The sequence below is a fragment of the Piliocolobus tephrosceles genome, chromosome 4 (assembly GCF_002776525.5).
Source record: "Piliocolobus tephrosceles isolate RC106 chromosome 4, ASM277652v3, whole genome shotgun sequence".
Classification (NCBI taxonomy): domain Eukaryota; kingdom Metazoa; phylum Chordata; class Mammalia; order Primates; family Cercopithecidae; genus Piliocolobus; species Piliocolobus tephrosceles.
This window is the reverse complement of record NC_045437.1, coordinates 150901747-150915068: the sequence shown is the minus strand read 5'-3', so window position 1 is coordinate 150915068 and position 13322 is coordinate 150901747. Positions and strand designations below refer to the sequence as shown.

The 13322-nt window shown below is 44.0% G+C and overlaps 1 protein-coding gene across 3 annotated transcripts in view; it reads left to right on the top strand.

Annotated features, from left to right (window-relative positions):
• CTNNA1 (catenin alpha 1) overlaps positions 1–13322 on the top strand; it is a 177395-nt gene that overhangs the window by 157066 nt on the left and 7007 nt on the right. For all 3 annotated transcript variants that reach the window (XR_002727076.1, XM_023195287.1, XM_023195290.1), the window contains exons 11-13: positions 3583–3739; positions 10329–10529; positions 11083–11234. Coding sequence is in view for 2 of the 3 variants with exons in the window: in XM_023195287.1 (XP_023051055.1) it covers positions 3583–3739; positions 10329–10529; positions 11083–11234 (510 nt within the window). In the remaining variant the exon portion in view is untranslated. The remainder of the gene's footprint in view (positions 1–3582; positions 3740–10328; positions 10530–11082; positions 11235–13322) is intronic.

Here is a 13322-nt window from a genome sequence, read left to right as displayed (position 1 = left end):
GCGACCACAGCATAACGTGAGAAAAACAAGGATCTCTTCTTCCAAATTATTGCCTAAACCCAGGCACTTATGGAAGTGTTGGGCTATTAATAGTTCATAAACTGGGATGGCTCAGTTCCCTATGCCTGTGAATCTATAATTGATAGTCTGATAATCTACCAGTTCTAAGTGTTTAGGAGGGAAGAGGAATAGCGGCACCAATCTAGTGGGTCTGAGTCTTCTTTAGTCTGTTATCACTTCCAGCCTTTGAGGGCTAAGTTATAACATTCTTGAATACCCCTCCAGTAAATTGGGAATTACACCCATGATCCAAAGCATCTGAAAACTCACCCCAGACTCCTCCACTCAGGGCTGCCTCCACACTCCTGCCTCATCCAGGTCCAGCACTTTCCTCTTGTCTTTGCCTCCTTCCCAAGTTGCATGATTATAAACACATTTACTGGGCTGGGCACGGTGGCTCATGCCTGTAATGCCAGCATTTTGGGAGGCCAAGGCAGGTGGATCACGAGGTCAGGAGATTGAGACCATCCTGGCTAACACAGTGAAACCTTGTCTCTACTAAACTTACAAAAAATTAGCCAGGTGTGGTGGCACGCGCCTGTAGTCCCAGCTACTCGGGAGGCTGAGGCAGGAGAATCACTTGAACCTGGGAGGTGGAGGTTGCAGTGAGCCAAGATCACACCACTGCACTCCAGCCTGGGCGACAGAGGGAGACTCCGTCTCAAAAAAATAAAATAAGCACATTTACTTCTAATAACCCATAAGCACCTTGTACCTAAGAATCCTACTAATTATTCTCTCAGCCCATTTTCATGCTACTCTCATTATTCACTTATTCAATGAATACAGCTGAAGGATCAGAATAGACATCTTTTCAAAGAATGTAAAGAAACGGACAATAAGCATATGAAACAATACCTGTCATCAGCCATCACGGTGATCACTTCAGATCTACTAGCATGTCTAGAATTAACCAAAAAGGGGGAAAATAACAAGTGTTAGTGAAGATGTAGGGCATGGTAACCCTCATACACACTGGTGGGATGTAAAATGGTGCGGTCACTTTGGAAAAAGGTAAAGCAGCTTCTCAAAAGGTTAAACACAAAGTTTACTATATTTCCCAGCAGTTCTACTCCATTCCCAGAGAAATAAAAACACAGAAACGTGTATGAGCGTTCATAGCAACATTATTCATAACAGAGTGGCAATAATTCAAATGTTCATTAACTAATGAATGGCTAAATAAAATGTGGCATGGTCATATAACAGAATCTTATTCATCAACAAAAAGGAGCAAAGTACTGATACATACTACACATCAATGAACTTTTTTTTTTTTTTTTTGAGACGGAGTCTCACTCTGTCGCCCAGGCTGGAGTGCAGTGGCCGGATCTCTGCTCACTGCAAGCTCCACGTCCCGGGTTTACGCCATTCTCCTGCCTCAGCCTCCCGAGTAGCTGGGACTACAGGCGCCCGCCACCTCGCCTGGCTAGTTTTTTTTTTTTTTGTATTTTTTAGTAGAGACGGGGTTTCACTGTGTTAGCCAGGATGGTCTCGATCTCCTGACCTCGTGATCCTTCCGTCTCGGCCTCCCAAAGTGCTGGGATTACAGGCTTGAGCCACCGCGCCCGGCCATCAATGAACTTTTAAAACATTATATTAGGCCAGGAGCAGTGGCTCATGCCTGTAATCCCAGCACTTTGGGAGGAGGTGGTCAGGAGTTCGAGACCAGTGTGGCCACCATGGCGAAAACCCGTCTCTACTGAAAATACAAAAATTTGCCTGCGTGGTGGTGCACACCTGTAATCCCAGCTACTTGGGAGGCTGAGACACACGAATCACTTGAGCCTGGGAGGGGGGAGGTTGCAGTGATGCAATGCACCACTGCATTCCAGCCTGGGTGACAGAGCAAGACTCAGTCTCTAAAAGAAACACACACAAAGCAAGTTACAGAAGTCCACATGTTACATGATTCCATTTATCTGAAATGTCCACAATAGACAGATCCATAGAGATAGAAAGTAAATTAGTGGTTGCAAAAAAAAAAAGTGGGGGGAGGGGTAAGGAGAGTTATGGGAAATGGCTGCTAATGGATATGGATGGGGTTTCTTTTTGGAGTGATGAAAATGTTCTAAAACTGAATGTGGTGAATGTTGCACAACTGCAAATATACTTTAAAAACAATGAAATTGTGTCCTTTAAATGGGTGAATTGTAGATAGGTGAATTTTACCTCAGTAAAGCTGTTTTTTGTCTTTTGGTTTTTTTGGAGACAGAGTCTTCCTATGTTTGCCCAGGCTGGTCTTGAACGCCTGGGCTCAAGCAATCCTCCTGCCTCAGCCTCCCAAAGTGTTGGGATTACGAGCTTGAGCCACCATACCCAGCTTGTCTTTTTGAGGTGGAGTCTCACTGTGTTGCCCAAGCTGGAGTGCAGTGGTGGGATCACAGCTCACTGTACCCTTGACCTTCTGGGCTCAAGCAGTGTTCCCACTTTGGCCTGTCAAGTAGCTGGGACTACAGGTGTGTGCCACCATGCCCAGCTCATTTTCTTTGTTGTTTGTAGAGATGAGGTCTTACTATGTTATCCAGGCTTTAAAATTAATTTTTATTTTTTTAATTTTATTTATTTATTTTTTTTGAGATAGAGTTTTACTCTTGTTGCCCAGGCTGGAGTGCAATGGCGTAATCTCCACTCACCGCAGCCTCCACTTCTCGGGTTCAAACGATTCTTCTGCTCAGCCTCCTGAGTAGCTGGGGTTACAGGCGTGCACCACCACACCTGGCCAATTTTGTATTTTTAGTAGAGATGGGATTTCACCATGTTGGTCAGGCTGGTCTTGAACTCCCGACCTCAGGTGATCTGACCACCTTGGCCTCCCAAAGTGCTGGGATTATAGGTGTGAGCCACCGCACCTGGCCTAAAATTATTTTTAAACCTTAATAGATTATACATTTTTTGAGCAGTTTTTTGTCAAATATCCTTCCATTAAAAAGAAAATGAAAAATACTTTTGCTTAGATAAATGTATTTTTCATGAAGACATTTTGATAATGTATCAAGAACCTGAAATGCCACATTTTCATCACAAGATATTTGTGGTGAGTAACCAGAACAACCCAGACATCCTACAGTAGGAGAAAAACAGTGTGTCCATAACATAGAATAATAAACTTAGTGTTTTAAACATATATCTAATGATATGGAGAAGTATTTACAATAAGAATCAGGATAGTCCATTTCAAGTGGCATATAATTCTAATTGTGTATTTTTTGATGTGGCTATATATGTGTCTATATGAGGAGTAAAAAGCCTAGAATTTAGTGTCACTGAAAATGGTAGACTTGCCACCATGAATGAAACTAGTACAGTTATTTTTTATTTGTTTTATCATTGTCCATAGTTTGCAAATAAAATATATATTACTTCAACCTCACCATATAAAACCTGTAGTTTAACACTCTTCCCCTGTCTTTGTGATAGTTAGGATAGAGCATGTGGTGTGATGTCTCCTAGTGAAATGCATGTACGACAAAGCCATGACTCTGAAAAAGAGTAAACAATGAAGTTTAATATCTTTTGCAGGTTATTAATGCTGCATTGGCTTTAGCAGCAAAACCACAGAGTAAACTGGCCCAAGAGAACATGGATCTTTTTAAAGAACAGTGGGAAAAACAAGTCCGTGTTCTCACAGATGCTGTCGATGACATTACTTCCATTGATGACTTCTTGGCTGTCTCAGGTAATGAGCTGATTCCCCAGAGAAGTATGTGAAGATGTTCATAATTACTTTTGTCTAAGTTGTATTAATGGGCAAACACTCCTACGTCTTGGCAGGTAAATTATTCTAACAATAATATTGTGCTGATTTTCATTTTAATGTTTAAAAAGCCATCAGCTACAGGGGTTTCAAGTGACAGCTTCTCAGCTACTGGGAAGTAGCTGGGGTTGGAGATGTTTCCCTTGATAGGGCTGGTTTGAATCCTAGGAGCATGAATTAGAAACCTGGCTGGCAAAGGCTTATCCCTGCTTGTATAGAGTGAGGTCTTTCAACTGGGACTGTAGAACACTATGACCATCCATCATCCCTCTTGCTGCTATTGTGTTTAGAAAAAAACATTGATCTGTGTCTTGGTGGAGACTGTGGTTATTTGTTATGAGCCTATGAAACTTAGGAGAAGAAGGGATTCTCAACACCATCACCTTTAGTTTCTTTTTAAAAATAATTTCTTCCCTTCTTGGAAAGCCTCTCTTCTGTCTCTCAGAGATGATCGCAGTCATAGTTTATCTGCCTACTTTTCCAAAGACAGAATGTCTGTATGATGCACAGATAGAAAACAGAGAGGAAATATTTAAGTGCCATTTAATTATGAACTTGCAAAAAATAAATCTGGGTAATTCACCTCACAAAAACAGTTGATTTCATTATATAAACATAAACTGGTAATGACTTAGTAAATTGCATTCATATAGAAAATGTCTGTCAAATGCAATTCAGTGTTTATCGCACAGAGATAAATTTCAATCCCGTCTTCTTAGAGTTGAGTAACTATAAATGCATTCTCCATTTAACGGGGCCTTTGTTGCCCTTGGCTGCACGGCTTGCTCTCTGAAAGTGCCAGACTTCCTGAGGCCAGTGGCTGTGGGGAGAATCAGTGGCTAAGTTTTGTAGGGCTGAAACTACCTGTCACCCCAGGGAACCACAGGCTAGAACGTGGCAGTAGGGCTTGAAACAGAAGCGGGGCTTAAGTACATGCACAGCACAGCCCTCCAGCAGTGACCTATATAAGGGTGACTATGTGTTCTGCATACCAATGCCTCCCTGTCTTCTCACTCTCTCCTTAGGACAGGTAGTCTTGGCTTAACTTGAGAAACTGAGGAACAGGCAATCTGTAAACTGCAAAAAGGGGGTAAACCATGTTGCTGCAGGGCTGCCAAATTGCAGGTGTTGGCACTTTAAAACAAAAAACTAATCTGCAAGCACATCTTTGCAGGTGCCAAAAATGCAGCAATGACTTTTTTGGGAAATCTTGGCCTTCTGTTGTTTTTCCCAATGAAGTACTGAATTATTCTTTTTCATCGGTTTAGAGAAAAACATTCCACCTTCACAGCACACTTTTAAGCAAACAACAAATTCTGAAATCTAAATGCAGAGCCCTCCTCCGGATAAATACTACATTCTTAAAGTTACTTTTTTGAGATTAGGTTGGGTATGTCTCAGGCTTGGTCTGAAGGGATTTTCAGCCCTCCTTATAGCAAAGTAAAATGTAACAGCATCAGATGTCCCTCATGCACCATTTGTCAAGTCAGTGAAGAAAAGGGATTCTGCAATAGCATTTAGTGGATTCTAGGCAATATCTTTAGGGCATATGACATAAAAGAATGGTAAAGAGAAATCAAATTCTTTTAACAGATACACTATTGTCTGGTGTGTTCAGTTTTTATGCAAATGTATGAGAGTATAAGAGGGGATTGATTTGATGGAAAGGAGTTTAGACAGTTTCTATTTAGCAAATAAAATCATGGAACAATTCTTTCAGTCAAAGGTGGTGGTGTTTTTAGAGCATCTGAATCTTAGAAGTCTACCTGGTGTGTTTTTCTGATGTTGTGTCACAGCCTTGCTTAGGAATGTTAAGTAATTAAATCATTAATAGGTCAAGACCTTTCTTCATAATTCCTCTGATTTATATAATATGCTTTTTGGGAGGAATAGATAAGGGATGGAGACAAGCAGATGCCTGTGCAGGTTTCTACTGGAATGACCAGTTAATTTGCAGCATTCAGACTCCTTTATACTCTTACGTACATACCTCATCCATGGTAGCTTTAGCACTTTTTTTTTTTTTTTTTTTTTTTTTTTGAGATAGAGTTTTGCTCTTGTTGCCTAGGCTGGAGTGCAATGGCGGGATCTCGGCTCACCACAACCTCTGCCTCCTGGTGGTTCAAGCAATTCTCCTGCCTCAGCCCTCCTCCCGAGTAGCTGAGATTACAGGTGCTTGCCACCATGCCCTGCTAATTTTTTGTATTTTTAGTAGAGACAAGGTTTCACCACGTTGGCCAAGCTGGTCTCGAACTCCTGACCTCAGGTGACCCACCCACCTCAGCCTCCCAAAGTTCTGGGATTACAGGTGTGAGCCACGGCGTCCGGCCCAGCTTTAGCACTTTTTATTTCGGGGGACTAGAGATACTTCCCCATCTCACCTGACACACAGCCTAGGCAAGTGTCATCTGCAGCAGTCACGGGCAGTATTTAGATGGGAAGCCACATCTTGGCCCTGACCTGACCCTGCCTCATTTGCCAATGTCCCCTGGCCCTAAAGCGATAGTGGTGCTTCGGTGGATCCATAGTGAGATGGGCTTGTTTTTGAGTAGGGGGCTGCCTGGCAAGTGCCCAGCACCTGATCTGGCTTTTGAGGTAGGTGGGCTTCGTAGCTTTTACTAAATGAACAGCAGGGATGCACCCTGACTCCCTGGAGTGTTTGTTTTCTGCTGTCTCCTGGGGCTTGAGGCCCTTTGATACAGTGTGAGAGGTTTTATGTAGTATTTGCATTTGTGATTTTCCACCATCAAATTCTTTTACACTCCATGGGGCCTGGATATTGGCTATAGCGCTGTCCAGTCACTGAGAACCCGTCCATGAGGAAATCGTTACGGAGTAGGACGTCAGCTCCTTTGTTCTGGATATTCTGCCCCATTGGTTCCAGAAATTCCCTCATACTTAGAACAAGTCATGCATTTGTGGCTCAAAAAGTAATAGTCATCTTGTGTATAACCTGGTGCAGCCACCAAGACCCCATGCCAGCATTTCATGAGGCTGTAGGGCAGGGGAACTTTGGTCACTGCCAAATAATGTGACAGTCGCACTTGCATAGAAAGAGGAATATGCATGATACCTCCAGGGAGGAGGGGTAGGGTCTCCTCACCCACAAGCTGTTCTATTCCAAATGCTGCCTGGTAAATATTGGAGATGGTTTAAAATGGTAGCATTCAGCAAACCAAGAATATATTTATATTGACCAGTCCCTTAAGGAGAGTGGTTTGAAATTCATCAAAGTGACAAAGACTCTTTGAATTTCACTTGGATTGTGTTTGATAAACATTTTCCATGGAAATGTTACTGATTTCCATTCCCTCACTGCTTACATGTTGCAGTTTTGGCTCCCTTTTTTTGAAGACTCAAGTGATTGTTTAGAGAAGCTGTAATTGGGTTTATTAAATTTTTTTACTAAATGCTCTTAGAAACAATATAATGCATTAAATGCTTTGGATCAACAATTGGAGTGGTAATTTGCACTCGCCTTCATTAAATGTCAATGTATGTGTCCAAAGAATTTGGTCTGATTGGGAGGTCATTAAATAGAAAGATTACTGTACCTAAATGTTGGTTTTGTGTTTAATAGCAGAAATGCTAAACTATAGACAGAGTTTCTGTCTTTGGAGGAAGTGGTGAAGTTAGATTAGTGGTGTTTTTTTTTTTTTTTTTTTTTTTGAGACGGAGTCTCACTCTGTTGCCAGGCTGGAATGCAGTGGCGTGATCTTGGCTCACTGCAGTCTCCACCTCCCGGGTTCAAGCGATTCTCCTGCCTCAGCCTCCTGAGTAGCTGGGATTACAGGCGTGTGCCACCACACCCACCTAATTTCTGTATTTTCAGTAGAGATGGGGTTTCACCATGTTGGGCAGAATGGTTCCGATCTCTTGACCTCGTGATCTGCCCGCCTCAGCCTCCCAAAGTGCTGGGATTACAGGCATGAGCCACCATGTAATCAAAAATCACCCGGCCAGTGATTTTTTTTTTTCTTTTTAAGCTTACTACATAGAGTTTACATGGCAAGCCCTCAGAATAGTTCATGTCACAGGGTAAATCCTCTACCTAAAGTATGAAACATCGTTTTCATTTTCTTTGTGTGCAGCAGCCCTGCATACGCTGCATGCTATAAAGATACCCAGGGCAGAGGGTACAAAGAAGAGGCTCTATTGCTACACATTGTAGACTGAAGTTCTGACATCTCTTATGGCATCATTCCTGGAGGGCAATTAGGTACCATACTAATACTTTAAACATATATACCTTTTAACTCAGCGATCTCATTGCTAGACATTTTCTCTAGGAGAGTGTCACAAATGTTTGCCAAAATACCTGTATAGGGATGTTTTCTTCAACCAGAATGTCTAAGGAAAGATTGAATAAGTGAATTATAGCCCCTCCATCTCTTCAGTAGGATACTATGCAACCATTAAAATGGATGAGGTAGATCTGTAGGGCCAGACCTAGAAAGGTTTTCAAGTGAAAAAGATACAGTAGTGTCCATAATATAATTCCTTTTATATTCATTTACATATAGTTGTCCATATTTTGTATGGACTGTGTGTGTGTGTGTGTGTGTATGATTTTTTTCTATTAGGAGCACACCTATAAATCATGTATTGGACAGCTGTTCATGGGTACAGATTTGTGTATCTACTCATAGTGGACCTATGCTGTTTCCTTAGCTAAAATGATTTATAGTTTCAGTTAGTGTGGGCACAGCCTGTCCCCCTCCGTTAAACAGTGGACTCGCACCTCCCCGCATCAGGTTCAGTTGTGGAGAGGCGGCTGGGTGCTCTGTCCTGGGCGGCAGCCTCAGCGAGGCTGGGGCTTTCCTAGAGACACCTGTTTCATGAGGGTAGAGAATATTACTTTGTTCAGCTTCCTGAAGTGGGGAATGTTACTCTAAAAAATGGCATACCCTTTCCTGGTTTAGGTTCATCTAGAAGAAGGCCAGGATGAATTCAAGAAAGTCTAGGTGGATTTAAAAAAAAAAAAAAACCAAACCATAGAGATATCTAGACAAAGGTTAAAAAATCCTTGGTAGAAGTTTGGGTCACTTTGTTTAATGAATGGAAGGGAATGCCATACTTCATTGATTCTGAAACAGGGATGAGTCTTAAAATCAATGATAGGAGAAAACATTGATTCTTAGTTTTGTTATCAACACGCTTTCTTTCCATTTTATTCCTTTCCTTAGCAATGCAAGTTTCATCTTAACGGTATTGCGTTAGATCCAGTAAAAACAATTTTTAACCCAAAACCTTGTATGGTCGGCCTGCTCAGTACATTTTTTAGTTTGAATTATTAGAGTTTATATACTTTAAAAATGCTTGTGATGGGCTCCAAATCCATTTATTCTTGTAATTGGTTTAAATATCCCTCTTAAAATGTGTTTATGTTAGAAGTTTAATATGTTTACTCTTTCATTAGTTCATTGGTATAAACCCTGGCAAGTCTCATAATCTATAATTAATAGAGACCAAAATATGGTCTTAAATATATTGCAGTAATCTAGTTTTCCCTTCTCTAATAAGAATTCTTACTATTTCCTGGCCTTCTCTGGAAAGGTATTTTTTGTTTGTTTTGGTTTTTGTTTTTGAGATGGAGTCTCACTCTGTTGCCCAGGCTGGAGTGCAGTGGCATAATTTCGGCTCACTGCAACCTCTGCCTCCTGGGTTCAAGCCATCCTCCTGCCTCAGCCTCCAGATCTGCACTTTAATGGCTGCATAGTTCCCATAATTCACTTATCTACTCTTCTCTTGGTTTGCTTCCACGTTGTTATTATAGATGAGTTTGAGCAAACCCTTTGTGGTGGGGTTCCTAAAAATTTATAGTGTCAGGCTTTTTCCTTTGAGGTAAAATAGTTTTGGTGTGTTGCCCAAATTCAGCTGTGTGACTGTTAGGAGCCACCCATCAGCTTCATAGGAGTCAGGGGTTTTCACCTCTAGGGACCCTTCAAATATCACAATAAGCCCATCTGTGTGCCATGAAGAGGGTTATTAAATAGTTCAAGTCATGCCTCAGGCTCCTCTCGAGGAGGCTTCAACCTGCTTTCCAGCACCTTCTCATTCCCCTGGGCTGTACTGGCTTCATGGTAGATTGTCTGAGTATCATCAGCATCTCCTGGAAGGAGAGGGAAGAGGGGACAGTGGACTTTTGTTCTAATTTAGCCTTTCCTTTATTTGGGACATAGGGTCAGTGAAGCTAGAGGAAGAGAAGTTATTGATGCTTCTATGATTTTCTGCCAGGCTTACAGAACAACTGTGTCTCAAAGATGGGCATGTCTCCTGTTTTTTTATTTTGTTTTGTTTTTAAAGCCTGGAATGAAGATTGTTATTCTTGAGGGTGATAACAGGTTTAGTTTGTCTCTGTCACTAGTCACTGGTCTCTCCAATGAAATATGTAAAGCTTTCAGCACCGTGGCTGGCACCAAGCAAACAATAAATGATAGATGCTAGCTTACAGTTGCCACCTTCTCATAGAAGGCCTCCTTCCTCATTCAGCTTTTTGCTTGTTCTCCAGAGAATCACATTTTGGAAGATGTGAACAAATGTGTCATTGCTCTCCAGGAGAAGGATGTGGATGGCCTGGACCGCACAGCTGGTGCAATTCGAGGCCGGGCAGCCCGGGTCATTCACGTAGTCACCTCAGAGATGGACAACTATGAGCCAGGAGTCTACACAGAGAAGGTTCTGGAAGCCACTAAGCTTCTCTCCAACACAGGTATGGGAACTCTAGCATTTCAGTGCTCGCACACACCGCAACCTGAGTAGGGCAGGCCACCCGAGTAGCCCAGCCCTGTGGTGAGGAAGGAGGAGTCGGGAACTCAGATTTGGTCTCATGGCACATTAGGCTCCTGAGAAGTTGGTCATAGCCAAATTCAGGCCTCACAAGCGTATTTTCTTCATGTGTATCTCATGAGTAATCATGGGACTAATTCTAAACCACTATTTAAGATGAATTTCTGAGTTTAATCTCCTATTAGTGAGTAAAGACTAAATTAAGGTAGGTCCCATTCTTAAGCAAGGCTTCAAGTTAGTCTCACTTCCAAGTTCTCAACCATCCAATCCCTCTGTTGCAGAGAAAAAGATGATTTGAGTCGTTGTAAAATACTGCATTTAATTTATTTCAACCATAAATACTGCTCACATAGGTAGAAGCAGAGGCTCTTCATCATAAGCCTCACCTCTTTCTGTCTAGCTGAGTGATTCAGGGAGGGTCAGGGGAATGATGCTGCCTGCGTACCAGGACATCTGCTGTGCCTCTTTCTCCACAGTCATGCCACGTTTTACTGAGCAAGTAGAGGCGGCCGTGGAAGCCCTCAGCTCGGACCCTGCCCAGCCAATGGATGAGAATGAGTTTATCGATGCCTCCCGCCTGGTGTATGACGGCATCCGGGACATCAGGAAAGCAGTGCTGATGATAAGGGTGAGTAACTGCATTTCAGACGTCTTAACAGCTTCTTTCTTATCATTTGCTAAACTTGAGCAATGCATCATTCTAGAACTCGGCAGATGCGGTAGCAGTATATTAAAACCATGAGTCTAAAAGCTGTTAGAATGAGATATATTTAATTATGTTGTCTAAAATGACTGTTGGTTGCAAGTTAGAGCCCATACTTGGGCCAAGAAGAGGAGCTAGCCTGAGGTGACGATTTAATTTAGGATAAACAGTCTCTACAACATGAGGCTTCAGTTTGAGTTAGGCAGGAAATTACAGAAAATAATGGTTCTCAAGCTAGTACCAGAGAGGGAAGCCTTTCCGTAACACAGATTCAGGTTACTGTTCACATGGAGTGCCCCTCTCTTCAGAGGGGCTGCAGGCAGACAGGACGATGGAACCCCAGGGTGTTGGGGGAAGAAGTGGCCCCAGGTGATGCTCCTAGGCTCATGGCCAAGTGCTGAGCCCCTTTCCCCATAGCCAGAATGCCTGGAGGGCCTGTAGCAAGGGCAGAGGAGAAAGGGGCCTCTGCGGCGTCTGTGGCTGAGCTCCCGGCTTACCGTCCTGCTCTCTGACACTATTCCTGTCTTCATTCAAGAATCATCCTTCCAGCCCCTGGGCGTCTCAGTTTCTTGATGTCTTGTCCTCCTTCCACCTCAGCCTCATGGCCATAGCTGTACCTCAGCTTTTGTCACTGCCTGCCATTGTCTTTGTCATCCCCAGCCGCCCGGTTCTATTGTTGAGGTTGCGCCCTTGAGTCCTGCAACTCCCAGCAAGCCTTGGAGTCCACTGTGGGGCCTTCAGTCAGTTGGTCCTCCCCGTTTGACACTCACTCAGCCCCTTGTGTCCTTGGTTCAGTCCTTTTTCAGCTTTGAGTCCATAGTTGAATGTTCTCACTCCTCTGCCCTGCTGTTTCCTTACTCTTGCCTTGCAAGGTGCAGTCTTAGCAGGAACCTGCTCTCCTGAGCACAGTGCAGGTGGCCACAGCCACGCCGACGGAGGTGCAGAAGCCGCGGCCATTTGTGGGCCCTTGCTGCCCTGCAACAGGTGCCCGTCCAACCACCCACACCTGTGCCCCTGTCCTATTTGGCCCTCTTGCCGATTTCATTGAGGATACTGAGGCAGTTAGTACGGCCACCCCACTGCATCCATGCCCGTGTGCTCTGCCTTCCTCCTAGGACTATGGGCATCGCTATTGGTGCTTCTCGCCGAGGCCGTCCCTTGCATGTCCTTGTACTGGGGTCCCAGCTTCTTCACTGTGCCCTGCCTTCTGTACCTTTCCCCAAGCCTATGATGATTCTCCCATTTTTAAGGGGAAAAAATCTCTCGACCCACACCCCTTCTCAGTCTCCTTGGCTGGTTTCTCCCCATCTCCTCAGCCTGTGAAACATGGGTGTGGCCTGCTGGGAAGTCCTTGGCCTCTTCAGAGTCCTGTCTAGAGGCCGACTCTCCTAAGTTCCACACTTGCCTGTGCACCTTGCCTCCTCCCTCTCACTTGCTCCACCCAGGCAGCACATGTTGATAGTGACTCCGTCTTCCTTTGCTCATGCGCAGACCTCGGATCTTTTATTTCCCTTTTGTCCCATACCTCACATCTGCTTTATCTGTGAATTCTTTTGGCTCTCCCTTCACAGTAGAGAACCTGAACATGTTCTCACCCTCGTCCAAGCCACCAGCACCTCTCACCTGGGTTCATGCAGGTGCCACTCAGCTGGTTCCCCGTTCCCATCCTGGGTGCCTACAGTCTCATGAGCCACAGGGCAGCCAGAGTGATTTCTCTAAGCTTCAGTCAGATCATGTTATCCTCTGTGCCATCCTCTCCACAGGCAGCCACGTCACTCATTCTTTATGCTGGCCTACGAGGCTTTCTAGGACTAGAACCTGTCGCTTCTCCAACCTCATCTCCTGCTTATCTCCCCTTGTGCTCATGGGGTTCCAGGCAAGCTGGTGACATAGGGGCAGTGAGCTAAGCCCCCCTTCTGTGGCCTCTGTGCTATTCATGCAGTTCCCTGGGCCAACGCCCCTTCCCCACAGTCTCAATGCTGCCGCCCGCCCCGCCTCCCCCTCCTTGAGAGC